Source organism: Mobula hypostoma, chromosome 14, assembly GCF_963921235.1.
Source record: "Mobula hypostoma chromosome 14, sMobHyp1.1, whole genome shotgun sequence".
NCBI lineage: Eukaryota > Metazoa > Chordata > Chondrichthyes > Myliobatiformes > Myliobatidae > Mobula > Mobula hypostoma.
The window spans coordinates 1093207-1113175 of record NC_086110.1 but is presented as its reverse complement, the minus strand read 5'-3'; the positions used below and the strand labels follow the sequence as shown (position 1 = coordinate 1113175).

The 19969-nt window shown below is 42.2% G+C and overlaps 1 protein-coding gene across 1 annotated transcript in view; it reads left to right on the top strand.

Moving 5' to 3' along the window:
- LOC134356053 (septin-7-like) overlaps positions 1-19969 on the top strand; it is a 90969-nt gene that overhangs the window by 57370 nt on the left and 13630 nt on the right. Inside the window, exons 6-7 of the mRNA XM_063066574.1 lie at positions 13465-13582; positions 14050-14142. Coding sequence (XP_062922644.1) covers positions 13465-13582; positions 14050-14142 — 211 coding nt within the window. The remainder of the gene's footprint in view (positions 1-13464; positions 13583-14049; positions 14143-19969) is intronic.

Below are 19969 nucleotides of genomic sequence, written 5' to 3'. Positions count from 1 at the left end.
CACAGCTGCTCATGGCCACAAATTCCACAGATTTACCACCCTCTGACTAAAGTAGTTTCTCTGCATCCTTGTTCTAAATGGATGTCCTTCAGTCCTGAAGTCGTGCCCTCTTGTCCTGGACTCCCCTACCATGGGAAATAACTTTGCCATATCTAATCTGTTCAGGCCTTTTAACATTCAGAATGTTTCTATGAGATCCCCCCTCATTCTCCTGATCTCCAGGGAATACAGCCCAAGAGCTGTCAGATGTTCCTCATACAGTACCCCTTTCAGCCATTACATCATGGCTGATCCATTTCCCTCTCAGCCAATTTCCTGCCTTCTCTGCATATCCCTTTACGGCCTGACTAATCAAGAACCTATCAACCTTGGCCTTAAATACACCCAATGACTTGGCCTTCACAGCTGTCTGTGGCAATGAATTCTAAGACTGTCTGGCTAAAGAAATTCCTTATTTCCATCTACATTCTAAAAGGATGCTTCTCTATTCTGAGGCTGTGTTCTTTGGTCTTAAACTCCCCCACCATAGAAAACATCCTCTCTACACCTATTCTCAGGCCTTTCAACATTTGATAGGTTTCAATGAGATCCGCCTTATTCTTCTGAATTCCAGTGATCATAGGCCCAGAGATATCAAGTGCTCCTCATATGACAGGCCTTTCAGTCCTGAAATCATTTTTATGAACCTCCTTTGAACCGTCTCCAATGTCAGCACATCCTTTCTTAGATAAGGGGCCCAAATACAGTAATCCAGGTGAGACCTCACCAGAGCCTTAACAAGTCTCAACATTACACACTTTCTTTTATATTTTAGTCCTTTCGAAATGAATGTTGACATCACATTTGCCGCCTTGAACCTGCAAATTAACCTTTGGGAAATTCTGCATGAGGTCTATCAAGTCCCTTTGCATCTCAGATTTTTGAAATTTCTCTAACTATAGAAAAGGCTATGCTTGTATTTCTTCTACACTTCCCAACACTGCATTCCATCTGCTACTTCTTTGCCCATTCTCCTAATCTGTCTTAAGTCCTTTTGTAGACTCGCTGCTTCCTCAAAACTACCTGCCTCCTGACCTATCTTGGTATCATCTGTAAACCTGGTCACAAAACCATCAATAACGTCATCCAAATCATTGACATATAATGTAAGAAGAAGTGTTCCTAACACAGACCCCTGTGCCACACCCCCAGTCACTGGCAGACAACCAGAAAAAAAACGTTCTGATTTGAGCAAGCAACAGATGATGTTTAGATGAACTGGTGGGAGCTTCCAGCATTCAGTTTTCAGAAAATGCTTTTCATCTTGTGGCTCTGCCAGCTGCCTTGTGAAGATTTGCAGAGGCATAATATGATTAGGAGTAGTCAGCAGACTTTGTCAAAGGTAGGTCGTGCCTTACAGGCCTGATTGAATTTCTTGAGGATGTGACTAAACACATTGATGAAGGTAGAGCAGTAGATGTAGTGTATATGGGTTTCAGCAAGGCACTTGATAAGGTACCCCATGCAAGACTTATTGAGAAAGTAAGGAGGCATGGGATCCAAGGGGACTGCTTTGTGGATGCAGAACTGGCTTGCCCACAGAAGGCAAAGAGTGGTTGTAGATGGGTCATTTTCTGCATGGAGGTCGGTGACCAGTAGTGTGCCTCAGGGATCTGTTCTGGGACCCCTTCTCTTCATGATTTTTATAAATGACCTGGATGAGGAAGTGGATGGATGGGTTTGTAAATTTGCTGATGACACAAAGGTTGGGGCTGTTGTGGATAGTGTGGAGGGCTGTCAGAGGTTACAGCTGGACATCGATAGGATGCAAAACTGGGCTGAAAATTGGCAGGTGGAGGTCAACCCAGATAGGTGTGAAGTGGTTCATTTTGGTACGTCAAATATGATGGCAGAATATAGTATTAATGGTACGACTCTTGGCGGTGTAGAGGATCAGAGGGTTCTCGGGGTCCAAGTCCATAGGACACTCAAAGCTGCTGCACAGGTTGACTCTGTGGTTAAGAAGGCATACGGTGCATTGTCCTTCATCAACTGTGGGATTGAGTTTCGGAGCCAAGAGGTAATGTTGCACCTATATAGGACCCTGGTCAGACCCCACTTGGAGTTCTGTGCTCAGTTCTGGTTATCTCACTGCAGAAAGGATGTGGAAACCATAGAAAGGGTGCAGAGGAGATTTACAAAGATGTTGCCTGGATTGGGGAGCATGCCTTATGAAAACAGGTTGAGTGAACTCGGCCTTTTCTGCTTGGAGTGACGGAGGATGAGAGGTGACCTGATGGAGGTGTGTAAGATGATGAGAGGCATTGATTGTGTGGATAGTCAGAGGCTTTTCCCCAGGGCTGAAATGGCCTGCAGAGAGTGCACAATTTTAAGGTGCTTGGAAGTAGCTGCAGAGGAGATGTCAGGTGTAAGTTTTTTTTTACGCAGAGAGTGGTGAGTGCATGAAATGGGCTGCCAGACGAAAGAGTCTTTTAAGAGACTCCTGTATATGTACATGGAGCTCAGAAAAATAGAGGGCTGTGGGAACCCTAGGTAATTTCTAACGTCAGGACAGGTTCGACACAGCTTTGTGGGCCAAAGGACCTTTATTGTGCTGTAGGTTTCCTATGTTTATATGTTCTCTGTACCACAAAACAACAAATTTTACAACGTGTATCAGTAATAAGAAACCTGATTCCGATTCAACTGTTCATGACTCTCTCTTGGACTGTACCAACTGCATTTCCTGCAAACAAGAAAATCTGCAAATTCCTAAAATCTGAGCAACACATACAAAATGCTGGAAGCAGGCCAGGTAGCATCTGTGGAAAAAATGTACAGTTGACTTTTTGGGTCGAAGCATTGACTGTACTTTTTTCTATAGATGCTGCCTGGACTGCTGAGTTCCTTCAGCATTTTGTGTGTGTTAACAGCATTTACTGTATGTCACCTAGATGCTCCTTGACGCTAACCTATTACAGACACTTTCTTTGTTCTTGTGTGTTTTCTAACCTGAATTCCAATGAAAGGCCACTGATGTGAAACACCAATTGTGATGTTTCTCACAACAATTACTGTAGACTTTAGAGTGGTGTCCACAGATTGGAAGGTAGCAAATACTCTATATCCCCATTGTTTCTAGAGGGAAGAGAGTGAAAAATGAGGGCTCCAGATTAATTATCCTCTCATTGGCAGTAGAGTAAATATGTTAAGTGGTGTCAGGGCTTTTATAAAATAATAATGATTTATAATTTATTTTGGAAAGGGTAGTCATGTATGAGAGTTCTTGCTTGAGTAAGATACATACAGGGGAGCTACTGGATTTTACATGTATTGATTTGGAGAATCTTGGATCAAGTGCCACACAATGAAGTTAGTAAAATTAGTGTATAGGGTAATATATTGACAAGGATTGAATGTTAATTAATGGTCAGAAGACAATAGGAAAAAGGGTCACATGTCTTGGAAAGTTGTAACTAAGGATATGGCCAGGATGTATCTTGGGACCGGAGTTTATATTATTTTGATAAGGGCGTAATAAATTCACATTTATTTATGTAGTAATACGCCCTTCCGGCTCAGTGACCACGCACTGCCCAATTATACTCGTGACCAATTAACCTACCAATCCTCTCTGGAATGTGGGAGGAAACTGGAACACCCCGAGGAAACCCACACAATCTCATGGAGAACATACAAACTCCTTCCAGACAGCCATGGGAATTGAACCTGTGTCACTGGCACACGAAAGCAATGCACTAACTGCTGTGCTACAGTGCCATTATATTATTTGTTGATAATAGTTATATACACACACAATATTTCCCAACCTCCCTAGTTCTGTGGAACAGTAATCGAATCATCTTGGGGCATGTTTGTTTAAGTTGTTGGAGAGAGTTCTAAATAATTTGGCAGGGGGATGGGGCAAATCAATGCAGTGTGTAGTGAGACTGAGGAACAACAGGCAGATGATAAGGCAAAGTTGCAGTGTTAGTTGGGAATTTTAATATGCAGATAGATTGTGGTAGTGCAGGATCCCAGGAAAGAGAATTTGTAGAATGGCTATGAAATTGCTTTTTGGAGCAGCCTGTAGTTGAGCCCAGTAGGGGAAAGGCAGTTCTGGATTGGGTGTTGTGTAATGACTCCGATTTGATTAGGGAGTGTAAGGTAAAGGAACCCTTAGGAGACAGTGATCATAATATGATAAAATTCACCCTGCAGTTTGAGAGGGAAGTAAGATATATCAGTATTACCATGGAGTAAAGGGAGTTACAGAGAAATGAGAGGAGTTATTGGAGGGACACTAGCAGGGATGATGGGAAAACAGTAGTGGTTGGAGTTTCTGGGTAGGATTTGGAAGATACAAGATAGATACATCCCAAAGAAGTGATATTCTAAAGGGGCAGTGAGGCAACTGTGCCTGACAGAGGTCAAATACAGCATAAAAACATGAGAGAGCATATACTGCAATATAGCAAAAAAAAAAGTAAGAAGTTAGAGGATTGGGAATCTTTTAAAAACCAACAGAAGGCAACTAAAACAGCTGTAAGGAGAAAATAGATGAAATATGAAGCCAAGTTAGCCAATAATTTCAAAGAGGCTACTAAAAGATCTTTCAGATACATAAAGAATAAGAGAGAGCAAGACTGGATATTGGACTGCTAGAAAATGATGCTGGAGAGGTAGCAATTGGGGACACAGAAATGGTGGATGAAATTAAGTACTTTGCATCAGTCTTTACTGTGAAAGACACTAGCAGTATGCCAGAAATCTTGAATTGTCAAAGGGCAGAAGTGAGTGATGTTGCTGCTACTAAGGAGAAGGTTGAAGGTAGATAAGTCGCCTGGTCTAGATGGACTGCACTCCAAGGTTCTGAAAGAGGTAGCTGTAGAGACTGTGAATGCATTAGTAATGATCTTTCAAGAATCACTAGCTTCTGGAATGGTTCATGACTTTGAAATTGCAAATGTCACTCCGCTCTTTAAGAAGGGAAGCAGAAGAAAGGAAATTATAGGCCAGTTAGCCTGACTTCAGGGGTTGGGAAGATGTTGGAGTCGATTATTAAGGATGAGGTTTAATACTGCTTGGAGGTGCATAATGAAATAGGTATCGGAATTCTTTGAGGGAATAACAGACAAAATAGACAAAGGAGAGTCAGTGGATGTTATTTTCTTAGATTTTCCAAAGGCCTTTGACAAGCTGCCATACATGAGACTGCTTAACAAGATAAGAGCCCATGGTGTTACAGGAAAGATATGAGCACATATAAAAGATTGGTTGATTGGCAGGTGGCAAAGTGCTGGAATAAAGGAGGCCTATATTGGGATTGCTTTTTATGTTCTGTGTCAGTGATCTGGATGATTCAGTTGATGTCTTTGTGACCAAGTTTGCAGACAAAAGAAAGATAGTTGGAGAGGCAGGTATTATTGAGGAAGCAAGGAAGGCTCTGGAAGGACGGATTGGGAGAATGAGCAAATAAATGGCAGATGGAATAAAGGTGTGGACTATTTTCTGAATGGAGAGTAAATGTCAGAGATGCAAGGGGACTTGGGAGACCTTGTGCAGGATTCCCTAAAGGTTAACTGGCAGGTTGAGTTGGTGATAAAGAAGAAAAATTCAATATTAGTGCTCATTTCAAGAGTACTACTACAGAACAGGAAGTATGTGATGTTGAGGCTTTAAAAGGTACAGGTCAAAGCAACTTGGAGTATTGTGAATAGTTTTGGGCCCTTACCTAAGTGAGGTGTTGGCATTGGAGAGGGTCCAGAGGAAGTTCACAAGAATGATTCTGGGAATGAAAGAATTAGTGTATTGGAACTCCAGGCCTATACTTGTGGGTGTTTAAAAGAGTGGTAGTGGATCTCATTGAAAGCTGTCAAATATTGAAAGGCCTAGATAGAGTGAACGTGGAGAAGATGGACCAGAGGGCACAACCACAGGCAGAGGGACATCCATTTGGAATAGAGAGTAGATGGAATTTCCTTACACAGAAGCTCATGAATCTGTGGAGTTCATTGCCAGGGATGGCTATGGAGGCAAAGTCTTTAGACCATAAGATATAGGAGCAGAATTAGGCCATGTGGTCCCCTGAGTAGACTCCACCATTTCATCGTGGCTTATCCATTTTACCTCTCCCCATATCCCTCCATGCCCTGACCAATCAAAAAAATCTATCAAACTCTACCTTAAATATATGTAAAGACTTGTCCTCCACAGACTCCTGCGACAATGATTTCCACAGATTCACTACTCTCTGGCTAATGAAATTCCTCCTCATTTCCATTCTAAAACTACACCCCTCTATTCTGAGGCTGTGTTCTCTAGTCCTAGACTCCCACACCATAGGAAATATCCTGTCCACATCCACTCTATCTAGGCCTTTCAACATTCAATAGGTTTCAATTAGGTCATCCCTCATTCCTCTGAATTCCAGTGAGTAGAGGCGAAGAACCATCAAATGCTTTTCACATGACAAGCCGTTCAATCCGGAGTCATTTTCGTGATCCTCCTTTGAACCCTCTCTAGTGTCAGCACATCCTTTCTAAGATAAGTGACCCAAAACTGCTCTCAGCACTCCAAGTGAGGCCTCACCAGGGCTTTATAAAACCTCAACATTACATCCTTGCTTTTACACTGCCTATAAAAAGTATTCAGAACCACCCCCCCGGGTCAGGCAGCATCTATAGGAAGAGGTGCAGTTGACATTTCAGGTTGAGACCCTTTGTCAGGACCTGCTGTGTTCCACCAGCATCTCGTGTGTGTTGCTTGAATTTCCAGCATCTGCAGATTTCCTTGTGTTTGCAGATTTAATTTGGCTTTTTCTCGACACTTATTAACAGCAAAACTCCCTTTTGTGTCAAAGTGAAAACAAATTTCTACAAAGAGATCTAAATTAATCACAAATATAAAACTCAAAATAATTGATTACATAAGTATTCATCCCCTTTGATATGACACACCAAATCATCATTGGTGCAGCCAATTGGTTTCAGAAGTCACATAATTAGATACATTAAAATCACCTATGTACAGATTGTAGTAAAAGTACTCCTGTATCTGGGAGGTTCAGCCGCTGGTAAGGCAGTATCCTGGTAAAACTTACTCCGTGAAGACAAAAGAACATTCCAAGCAACTCCACGAAAAGCTTATTGAAAAGCACAAGTCAGGAGATGGATACAAGAAAATTTTCATGTCACTGAATATCCCTTGGAGTACAGTTAAGTCAATCATCAAGAAATGGAAAGAATATGGCACAGCTGTACATCTGCCTAGAGCAGGCTGTCCTCAAAAACTGAGTGACTGTGCAAGAAGGGGACTAGTGAGGGAGGCCACTAAGAGACCTATGACAACTCTGGAGGAGTTACAAGCTTCAGTGGCTGTGATGGTAGATCCTGCGCATACAACAACTGTTGCCTGGGTGCTTCATCAGTCACAGCTTTATGGGAGAGTGGCAAAGACAAAGCCACTGCTGTTAAAAGCTGACATGAAATCTCAGCTAGAGTTTCTCAGAAGGCATGTAGGAGACTCTGAAGTCAGCTGTAAGAAGGTTCTGTGGTCTGGTGAAATTAAAATTGAACTTTTTGGCCATCAGACTAATTACTATGTTTGACATAAGCCAAACACCATACCAGCAAATGCACACCATCCCTACCATGAAGCTTGGTGGTGCTGTGGGGATGTTTCACTGCAGCAGGCACTGGAAGGATTGTGAAGGGAGAGGATAAACTGTATGCAGCAAAATACGGAAATCCTGGAGGAAAACCTGATGCAGTCTGCAAGAGAACCGTGACTTGCGAGAAGATTTGTTTTCCAGCAAGACAATGAACCCAAGCATAAAGCCAAAGCTACACAGGAATGGCTTAAAAACAACAAACGATAATGTCCAGGAATGGCCAAGTAACAGTCCAGTCCTCAATCTCATAGGGAATTTGTGGCTGGACTCAAAGGGTTATTCATTCATGATCCCCATGCAATCTGAATCTGACAGAGCTTGAACAATTTTGTAAAGAAGAATGGGGAAAAATTGCAGTGTCCAAATGTGCAAAGCTAATAGAGACCTATCCACACAGATTCAAGGCTCTAATTGCTGCCAAAGGTGCATCTACTAAGTACAGACTTGAAGGGGGTGAATAATTATACAATCAATAATTTTGTGTTTAATAATTCTAATAAAATTAGACCAATATGTAGAACAAAAACAACAGGAATTCTGCAGATGCTGGAAATTCAAGCAACACACATCAAAGTTGCTGGTGAACGCAGCAGGCCAAGCAGCATCTATAGGAAGAGGTGCAGTCGACGTTTCAGGCCGAGACCCTTCGTCAGGACTAGGGTCTCGGCCTGAAACATTGACTGCACCTCTTCCTATAGATGCTGCTTGGCCTGCTGCGTTCACCAATATGTAGAAATTTATTTTCACTTTGACGTGCAAGAATATTTTTTGTTGATCGGTGTCAAAAAAGCCAAATTAATTCCACTGTAATTCAGTGTTCTAAAACAATAAAGCATAAAAACTTTCAGGGGAGGGGTGTGAATACTTTTTATAGGCACTGTATATTCTAGTTTTCTTGAAGTGAATTTCCACATCGCGTGTGCCTTCCTCATCACCGACTCAGCCTGCAAGCTGACCTTTAGGGAATCCTGCATACGGACTCCCAAGTCCCTCTGTGCCTGATTTTTGAATGTTTTCTCCATTTAGAAAATGCCTTCTACCAAAGTGCATGATGATGCACTTCCCGACACTGTATTCCATCCGCCACTTCTTTGTCCATTCTCCTAATCTGACTAGGTCCTCTCTTTGTATCATCCACAGATTTTGCAACAAAGCCATCAATTTTGTCATGAAAGTCATTGACATATAACATAAAAAGAAGTGGTAGCAACACAGACCCTGTGGAACACCACCAGTCACCGGCAGCCAACCATAAAAGGTTCCCTTTACAGGTGTCCCCTGCTTTTCGAACGTTCGCTTTACGAAACCTCACTGTTACGAAAGACCTACATTAGTACCCTGTTTTCGCTTTCAGAAGGTATTTTACTGTTACAAAGAAAGGTAGTGCATGAAAAAATCAGCGCGCGATAAAAGGCAGCGCGTGCGCCGAGCAGCCGCTGTCCCCCGGATTTGGAACGGCATTGCCTTAACACATTGCATTGAGCAGCCGTTAGCAAGGTGAGTTCTAAGGTGTCAGAAAAGCCTGAAAGAGTAAGGGTGTTACACTTAGTGTAAAACTAGACATAATTAAGCGTTTCGATTGTGGTGAACGAAGTAAGGACTAAGTGAGTTTGGTTTATGGAAGCTGATGAAGATGATGTTGAAGAGGTTTTGGCATCCCATGACCAAGAACTGATAGATGAAGAGCTGATGCAATTGGAAGAGGAAAGGATAACAATCAAAACCGAATGCAGAAAGTGAAGCAACTAGGTGAGATTTTTGCTGCAATGATAAAGTACGACTTTAATTTTGAAAGGGTACGTAGGTTTAGGGGATATTTGCAGGATGGTTTGAGTCCTTGTAAAGAACTGTATGATAGAAAAATGCATGAGGCTCAGCAGTCAAGCAAGCCTTCCACATCAGCCACAGCAGACGACGAACCTCGACCTTCGACATCGAGGCGGGCAGTCATAGCAGAAGATGAGCTGCCTGCCCTGATCGACGGTGAGATGACACCCCCGTGTCCCACCACCCCAACACCCAGGCCCCGGACAGATACTGTACCGATTCGCGAAGAACGCAGTGGTAGCTGGGAGGCACACAGTACATCTTTAAGAAAAAAGCCAAAATAAACATGCTAATTAATTAGGTGCCGCTTAGCATGTAATTGTCAGCCCAGACCAGAGGCGATGCAATCGGCACTGATCTGGGCCGACATTTACCTGCCGGGCAGCACCTAATTAATTAGCATGTTTATTTCGGCTTTTTTCTTAAAGATGTGCTGTGTGCCTCCCGGCTACCACTGCATTCTTCGCGGCAACGTATTGGGTCGGCGGCCCGGAGGGTGGGGGCCACTGCATCACACAGCCTGCGACGACTCAGTCTAACACACCATCATCAGTGTGCTCGGCGCTGTTTTCCCGATTCCGGTAAGTGATACTACACTGTACATACATTATTCCTACTTTATAACGGCTGTGTATTTTTACGTGTTATTTGGTATAATTTGGCAGCTTCATAGTTTAAAGGTTACTGGAGAGCGCTTGCGCCGTGTTTTTGCCAACAGCGCTTGCGTGAGATTTTCTGCCGAGAGATCTTGCGTGAGATTTTCGCTACGGAGAACAGTTCAGGCATTTGTTGTAGAGAAGTATTTCTACTTTATATAGGCTGTGTATTTATCATATCATTCCTGCTTTTACTATATGTTACTGTTATTTTAGGTTTTATGTGTTATTTGGCATGATTTGGTGGGTTACTTTTGAACACTCACAAAATTTTCCCATATAAATAAATGGTAATTACTTCTTCGCTTTACAATATTTCGGCTTACGAACCATTTCATAGGAACGCTCTACCTTCGGGTGGCGGGGGAAACCTGTATTCCCACTCTTTCCCTCCTGCCAATCAGCCACTGCTTTATCCATACTAGTATCTTTCCTGTAATACAATGAGCTCTTAACTTGTTAAGCAGCCTCGTGTGTGGCACCTTGTCAAAGACCCTCTGAAAATGCAAGTACACAATATCCACTGACTGCTTGTTATTTCTTCACATAATTCCTACAGATCTGTCGGGCAAGATTTTCCCTTGAGGAAACCATCCTAATTACATCCTATTTTATCATGTACCTCCAAGTACCCCGAAACCACATCCCTAACAACTGACTCCAATATCTTCCCAACCACTGAAGTCAGACAAACTGACCGATAGTTTCCTTTCTTTAGCATCTCGCCCTTCTTGAAGAGTGGAGTGACATTTCCAATTTTCCAGACTTCCAGAACCATCCCAGAATTTAGTGATTTTTGAAAGATCATTACTAATGCCTCTGCAATCTCTTCAGCCACCTCTTTCAGAATCTGGTCCAGGTGACTTATCTACCTTAAGACTTTTCCATTTCCAAAGAACCTTCTTCCTGGTAATGGCAACTTCAGACACTTCTGACCCCAGACACTTTCGAACTTCAGCATACTGCTAGTGGTTACACAGTGAAGACTTTACTACCTGAAGACTTTTTTGGTTGCCTTCTCTTGGATTTTAAAAGCTTGCCAATCCTCTAACTTCCCACCAGCTTTTGCTCTATTATATGCCCTCTCTTTGGCTTTTATGTTGGCTTTGACTTCTCTTGTTAGTCATGGTTGTGTCATCTTGCCTTTAGAATACCTCTTCCTCTCTAGGATGTATACATTCTGAGCCTTCCGAACTACTTCCAAAACTTCCCACCATTGCTACTCTGCTGCCATCCCTGCCATTGTTCTTTCCCAATTAATCTTGGCCAGCTCCTCTCATGCTTTGTAGGTCCTTTACTCTTATACTGATACATTTGACTTTTGACTTTAGCTTTTTCTCAAATTTCAGAGAAAATATGATCATATTGTGATAACTTTCTCCTAAGGATTCTTTTACCTTAAGCTCTCTAATCAATTCCAGTTCATTGCACAGCACCCAGTCCAGAATAGCTGATCCTTTAGTGCAGGGGTCCCCAACCTTTTTTGCACTGCGGACCGGTTTAATATTGACAATATTCTTGCGGACCGGACAACTGGGGGGGGGGGGGGTGGGCGGGTAGGGTTGCCAACGGACAAGAGTAGCAGTCAAATACGTTGAGCTTACCCTGAGAAAGACTACAATGACCATGAAGCCTTGCACGGGCACCAGTGTGCATGCGTAACCTGTGCACGCGTGTATCTGCCAATTTTTTTTTTTGCAAATCGTTTTTGGCGATTCTGTTCGGGGGGGGGCGCGTTAATCACGACCGGAATATAGGTGATAAGTGGCTAATACACTCAATTTCGTTTCTAAAAGGATTTATCTAACGAATTTAATATTAAACACACAGCGCATATTTTCCTCGCATGAATATAGTGATAAGTCAATTATCAGGGGAGGACAGGGGAGCTTGAAGTAAGTGTTGAACGAACTTCCGGTAGAAGTGGTAGAGGCAGGTTTGATATTATCATTTAAAGAAAAATTGGATAGGTATATGTACAGGAAAGAAATTGGAGGGTTATGGGCTGAGTGCAGGTCGGTGGGACTAGGTGAGAGTAGCGTTCGGCACGGACTAGAATGCCCGAGATGGCCTGTTTTGGGCTGTAATTGTCATATGGTTACATACGTCACTTATAATCAATAGTATCATAACATTTTAAGTAACGTTTGGATATTAAACACACAGCACATATTTTCCCCATATGAACATATAAAATCATTGCAACACACCAATATCGCTGAATCAGTGGAGCCCTTGGCTTGTTTTCCTGCAACAAAACGGTCCTATTGAGGGGTGTTGGGAGACAGCGATACTCGAAGGGGGTTCCTTATGTCCAGTCTATTCCGCAATTTAGTTTTCGTTGCATTCATTGCAGAAAACTCCGCTTCGCAGAAAAATGTTAGAAATGAAAGCAACGTTTTCAGTGCTTTCATGGCTATCTCAGGATATTTAGCCTTGACTTTGATCCGGAATGCCGGCGGAGATGTTACGTCAAACATACTTTTCAGCCTGCCGTCATTTGCAAGCTCGAGGAGCTGATCTCCTTCCTGTGCTGACACGGATGATGCGTGGGTAGTGACCTCGCATGCGTAATGGCTCAACAGTGGGCATGACAGGGAACGAGGAAAGGTGCAGCTGACTCATATCGCCAAATCATATCGTTTCCTCGTGGCCCGGTAGCACATGCTTTGCGGCCCAGTACCGGTCTGCGGCCCGGCGGTTGGGGACCGCTGCTTTAGTGGGCTCAACCTCGAGCTGCTCTAAAAATTCTAGAAATTCCCCCTCTTGGGTTCCAGCACGATTCTGATTTTCCCAATCTACCTGCATATTGAAATCCCCCAATCCCCCATACTAATTTTACCCTTTTGGCATTTATTTTATAACTCCTGTTATAGTTTGTAGACCACATCCTTTCTGTTGTTTCAGTATATTTTAAAGCAGAGGTTGATAGGTTATTGGTTAGTCAGAACTTAGAGGTTATGGAGAGAAAGCATTAGAATGGGTTTGAGAGTGACAATAAATCAGCTGTAATATCGTAGCTGAGCAGACTTGTGGGCTGAGTGCCCTAATTATGTCTTATGGTCTCTCAGTGCTCCCAACCCCCTTGCACTTGGTATCTAATCTGACACCCCTCCTTATGTGCCTGCTACGCTCTCTCCATTTACCAACCCTAGATCTAAGATATTCCATACCTGCGTTAGTGTCTATTAAACCATTAGTCGGAGTTGCCAGAGCACATGGGGTAACGAGGGTGGTTTGAGGAAGGTGGATGAAAGCCAGCGAGGATAGTGTTGTAGCCTCAGCAGTTTCTATCGCAGCTCTCAGTTCAAATGTCCCACTGTCTTACAGCCTGAAGCCACTGGATATTGAATTCATGAAGCGTTTACATGAGAAGGTGAATATTATTCCACTCATAGCTAAAGCAGATACACTCACTCCTGAAGAGTGCCAGCACTTCAAAAAACAGGTAATGGCAACCCTGAGGGTGTGGTCTTAACAACAGCAACAGTATAACCAGAGTGTGTCATTTGGGGGGTGATCGAGGCATGACTGGTGTCTGTCCCTGTGGTGGCGGTCACAGAGACAGACACTACTTAAATAATAGTGATCACAATGTAAAAGGTTTATGTCCCTGGAGGTATTCACAATGTGACCTGCTTGTCACAATTTAAGTAGGGTCTGTTCCTGAGGGGGTAAGTGTTAGACAGTGAGCACGAGAGCAATGTTTGCCCATCATTTGGAGAACAAGTGCATTATCTAATTGTCGTGCGGTGAATCAGACCAATATGCAGATTATTTCCTGTTGAGTGGAGGGAATTGGTGTTGGGCACATATGATTTGCCTTGTCTTGTTGTGGAGCTAGCATTGCTATTGTTCATCTGTGAGAGGAGTATGGAATTTTTCTGCTATTGTGAGTTTTCTGCATTGCCACAGATTATGAAGGAAATCAAAGAGCAGAAGATTAAGATTTATGAATTCCCAAATGCAGAAGAGGAAGATGATAATAAACCGCTTAAGAAGTTTAAGGTAATGCTTTATTTTGTGCCCTTTATTAGGAATGTTTCACACTGCATTCTGATTGCAAGCATTTGATGAAAACATTATCTTCACTTACACGTATCTGAGTTGAGCGTACTCATTACTGAGCCCCAACTTCATAGCCAAGCCCAGTACTCTGTTGCATTTTATCCATCTGAAAGCTGAATTGTGAATACAGGTTCTTGGGGAGTCACCAGTCACGTCCTGGCAATCTCAGTCCGTGCCTTTTATTAATCGCTTTTTAAAAATTTTCCATTAATTTATTGATCTAAACTTACAGGTAACCTCCAATCGATATACTTTCGTTTATGTTCATAGTCCTTTACCTGGAACATTGTTAATTTCTTATTAGGATTCTATGTGTAAATAAGACATATGAAATATACATTGAAATGAGTCAGCATATCCTTTATGTAACCTGGAGGCTGAAAATCTGTTTTGCAGCCTTGAACATACCTGGTAATTGGGAGTCCACAGTTTTGTGGGATAAGGAATTCCAAGGATATCCATCCCGTTCTTAGTCTGTTCTCTTCTCCAAGCCTCATGCTGAAATTGTAGTCCTTTTTCTTGGACCTCCTTCCAGAGCAACCAGTCTCTTTGCATCACTCTGTTTAATCCCTTTTACAATCTTGCATGTGCCATTTATTCCAAATTTTAGTGAGTTCCAACATGGACAGTTCCCATATCTGGTATTACGTATCACCTGCCAGCTTGTACTCTTTCCCTTTCCCTCACTTTCTTACTCTGGCTTCTGACCTTTTCCAGTTCTGAAGGGTCTCAGCCCAAAAAGTTGATTGTTTACTTCTCTCCATAGATGTTGCCTGAGCTGCTGTGTTCCATTAGCGTTTTGTGCGTGTGGCCCATGGAGAGGAGACTAGTTTCCGTGATGTGTTGAGCTGGACCTATAACCCTCTGCATTTTGTGGTCATGGGTAGAGCAGCCATGATTCATCAGGCTAGGATGCTTTTTATAGTGTATTGATAAAAAATTCCTGAGCGTTAAAGGGCACATGCCAAATTTCTTCAGCATCCTGAGGCAGTGGAGGAATTGGTCATGGCATCGACAGTGCCTATAAAAAGTATTCACCCCTCTTTATTGTTTTATTGTTTTACAACATTGAATCACAGTGAATTTAATTTGGCTTTTTTGATACTGATCAAAAGAAAAAGACTCTTTCGTATCAAAGTGAACACAGATCTCTACTAAGTAATCTAAAATTAATTACAAATATAAAACAGAAAGCAATTGATTGCATAAGTATTCACCCCCTTCAAGTCAGTATTTAGTAGATGCACCTTTGGCGCAATTTCAGCACTGAGTCTGTGTGGATAGGTCTCTATCAGCTTTGCGCATCTGGACATTGCAATTTTTCCCCATTCTTCTTTACAAATCTTCTCAAACTTTGTCAGATTACATAGGGATCGTGACTGAACAGCCCTTTTCAAGTCCAGCCTCAAATTCTTAATTGGATTGATGTCTAGACTCTGACTTGGCCCTTCCAGGACATTAACTTTGTTATTTTTAAGCCATTCTTGTGTAGCTCTGGTTTTATGCTTGGGTTCGTTGTCTTGCTGGAAAACACATCTTCTCCCAAGTCGCAGTTCTCTTGAAGACTGCATCAGCTTTTCCTCCAGGATTTCCCTGAATTTTGCTGCATTCATTTTACCCTCTACTTCACAAGCCTTCCAGGGCCTGCTGCAGTGAAGCATCTCCACAGCATGATGCAGCCACCATCATTCTTCACAGTAGGGATGATGCGTTTTTGATGTCCGGTGTTTTGCTTATGCCAAAAATGGCATTTAGCCTGATGGCTAAAAAGCTCAGTTTTGGTTTCAGCAGACCATAGAACCATCTTCTAGCTGACTTCAGAGTCTCTGACGTGCCTTCTGGCAATCTCTAGTGGAGATTTCATGTGTTATTTTATGAGTTAGTTTCAACAGAGGCTTTCTGTTTGCCAATTTCCCATAAAGCTGGGACTGATGAAGCATCCGAGTAATAGTTGTTGTAGGCACAGTCTTTCCCATCTCAGCCACTGAAGCTTGTAGCTCCTACAGGGATGTCATAGGTCTCTTGGTGGCCTCCCTCACTAGTCCCCTTCTTGTATGGTCACTCAGTTTTTGAGGATGTCCTGTTCTCAGCAGATTTATAGCTGTACCATATTCTTTCCGTTTCTTGATGATTGACTTAACTGTATTCCAAAGGATATTCAGTGTCTTGGAAATTTTCTTGTATACATCTCCTCACTTGCGCTTTTCAATAACATTTTTAAGGAGTTGTTTGAAATGTTCTTTTGTTGTCTTGGTGTAGTTTTTGCCAGGATACTGACTCACCAGCAGTTGGCCTTCCAGATACAGGAGCATTTTTACCACAATCAGTTGAAACACCTTGACTGCACACAGGTGATCTCCATTTAACTAATTATGTGACTTCTAAAACCAATTGGCTGCACCATGATGAATTGATGTCATATTAAAGGTGGATGAATACCTATGCAATCAATTATTTTTGTAATTAATTTAGATTATTATGTAGAGATCTGTTTTCATTTTGACACAAGAGTTTTTTCTTTGGATCAGTGTCAAAAAAGCCAAATTAAATCCACTGTGATTCAATGTTGTAAAACAGTAAAAAAAAAGAAAACTTCCAAGGAGTTGAATACTTTCTATAGGCACTGTACGTGGCTGGACCAGGAGAGACTGGGATGTACACTTTTCAGGACTTGAAGCTTTCATCCTTCTTGACTTCACCTTTGTTGTAGGTAGGAGCATGTGCGTCACCTCTCCTTAAGTCAATATAGAGCTCTTTTGTTTTGCTGACATTGAGAGAAAGGTGGGTGTCATGATACCATGCCACTAGCCTCTCCATTTCCTTCCTGTGTTCTGGCTCGTTATTTGAGATTTGGTCCACTACAGTGTGTCTTGCTCCATGTACAAGTCTACAAACTTGTACTTGGAGCTAGAGGAGAATCTGGCCGTGTAGTCATTATAAGAGTTAGAGTTAGATTTAGAGGTTGAGGATGCAGCCTTGTTGAGGTACCAGTATTGAAGGTAACCACGGCAGTGATGTTTCTGCCTGTCTTTATTGATTGTGGTGTGTCAGTCAAGAAACCAGTGTTCCAGTTGCAAAACTATGTGTTGAGTCTCTCCGGTCTAGAAGCTTGGAGATGAGTTTACTTGAAATTAGAAGGTGGAATTGTAGTCAATAAACAATGATCTAATATTGTTTTTACCGTCGAGATCCTCTGGATATGAGTGTAGAGCCCGGGAATTGGAGTTTGCCATAGATCTATTTCAGCAGTAAGCAAATTGCAGTTGTTCGAGATTGTGAGAGAGGCTGGAGTTGATCAATGCAATGACCAGCCTATTAAAGCGCTTCATGATGGTGGGTGTCAGAGCCATCAGGCAATAGTCATTCGGGGATATTATTTTTATTTAGAGATGCAGCATTGTAATAGGCCCTTGTGGCCCAAAGAACCTGTGCTACACAATTACACCCTTGTGATCAATTAACCTACTAACCCAGACATCTTTGAAGTATGGAAGGGAACTGGAGCACCTGGAGGTAACCAACACAGTCATGGGGAGAACGTACAAACCGCTTACATTTATCAGTAGAATTGAACCCACTTGCCTGGCATTGTAATGGTGATACACTAACTGCTGCGCTACCATGCAGCCCTTAACTTTTTTTTTAGATAAAAGGATGATAGTGGTTTAAAACAAGTGGAAACACGAGATTGAGACAAGGAAAGGTTAAAACAGCCCGCAAATTTGCCCTCGTGCCGATCTGCACAGAATTTGAGCATACTGCAAAGGACACCATCTGGGCCAAATGCTTTCTGGAAGACTGATCTCATATCTGCAATAGCAACTGTGGATTCAGGTGCATTGAGGATGGATGGTAATGTTTTTGGATAATGTGCAGAGAATGCATTGAGATAATTAGGAAGGGATGAGCTGTCATTAGCAATGCTGCCTGACTTGACTTTTAATCTGTTATAGAGTATAAGTTCTACCACAACTGATCACTGGTCTGGGACTCTGTTGAATTGTTATTGTCACTTGGTATCCCTCATAGTTTTCGAAGGTTACTTCTTGATTACTTGTATAGGTCAAGGACACCTGATTTGAGCGCTAAGGCCCTGAACGTCAGTAGGAAGTGGATCTCCTGGTTCATCCAAAGGTTCTGGTTTGGGAACACCTGGATTAAGTTCTTGAGTATGCAGTCATCTGGACATTGCTAATATAGTTGGTAACAGTTAAGACAGTTCTAGATTGGCTGCTGAGTCTTTGAATGTGGAGCAGTTTACCAACTTGTCTACTTCCTCAGACTAGCATTGTATGACATCCTGTATTGGATCCTGGTGTTTAATTTTTTCATTTACTTCCACTCCTGGATCCGTACTGGAGAAATGTCAGAGGATTGAAAAGTGGTAAATGTTCATATAAGGATGTAAGGACTTTCCTGGCAACTATTGGCCCTGTTCCCTCCCCATTGGCCGGTCATTTAACATCAAAGGTGATTAATGTTTTAGAAATGGTCAGGGAACTAAAGAATTTTTTTTTTTTAATTGTACTTCACTCAGACTTTAAAAATATTAACAACCCTTAGAGAAGTTTAAGTTAATTTCACAAAGCCAACACAGATTTGTAGAAGGTTAGATCATGTTTGACTGAATGGTTATTGCAGACTTAGAGGGCCAAAGTGCCTGGTAACATGTTGATACCAAAACTCTATGCTCAAAGTAAATCTGTTATCAAACTATAATACTATATGTCACCATATGCAACTCTGAGATTAATTTTCTTGCAAACATTCCCAATAAATTGATACTAGAATAATAACTATAATCATATCAGTGAAAGACTGTACAACTTAGGGTTTCAACCAGTCTGCAAAAGACAACAAAATGTGCAAATACAAAAATAAATAAATAATAATGAATAAGCAATAAATACCAGAAGATAAATATGAAGACTAGAATATAAAAGCAAGGATGTAATGTTGAGACTCTATAAAGCACTGGTGAGGCCTCACTTGGAGTATTGTAAGCAGTTATGAGCCCCTTATCTAAGAAAGGATGTGCTGACATTGGGGAGGGTTCAAAGGAAGTTCACGAAAATGATGCTGGGATTGAAAGATACGAGGAGCGTTTGATGGCTCTGGGCCTCTAGTCACTGGAATTCAGAAGAATGAGGGGGGACCTCATTGAAACAATCGAATGTTGAAAGGCCTCAGTAGAGAGGATGTTTCCTATAGTGGGGGACTCTTAAGATCAGAGGACACAGCCTCAGAATAGAGGAATGTCGATTATTGAGAATGGAGAAGAGGAATTTCTGTAGCCAGAGAGTGGTGAATCTGTGGAGCTTATTGCCACAGGTGGCTGTGGAGGCCAAATCACTGGGTATATTTAAGGCAGAGGACGATAGATTATTGATTAGTCAGGGCATGAAGGGATACAGGGAAAAGTCAGGGGATTGGGGCCGAGAAGGAAAATGGATCAGTCGTAATTAAATGGCAGAGTAGACTCGTTCAGCCAAGTGACCTAATTTTGCTCCTATATCTTATGAAAAATGAGATGAAATGTCCTTGGAAGTGAGTCTGTGTGTTGTGGGAGTATTTCAGTGATGGGGCAAGTGAAGCTGAGAGAAATTATCCCCTTTGGTTCAAGAGTCTGATGGTTGATGGATAATATCTGTTCCTGAACCTTGTGGTAAGGGGGCTGAGGCTCCTGTACCACCTTCCTGATGGCAGCAGTGAGAAGAGAGCATGTCCGACCTAGATGGTGAGGGTCCCCAAATAAACAAAGTAACAA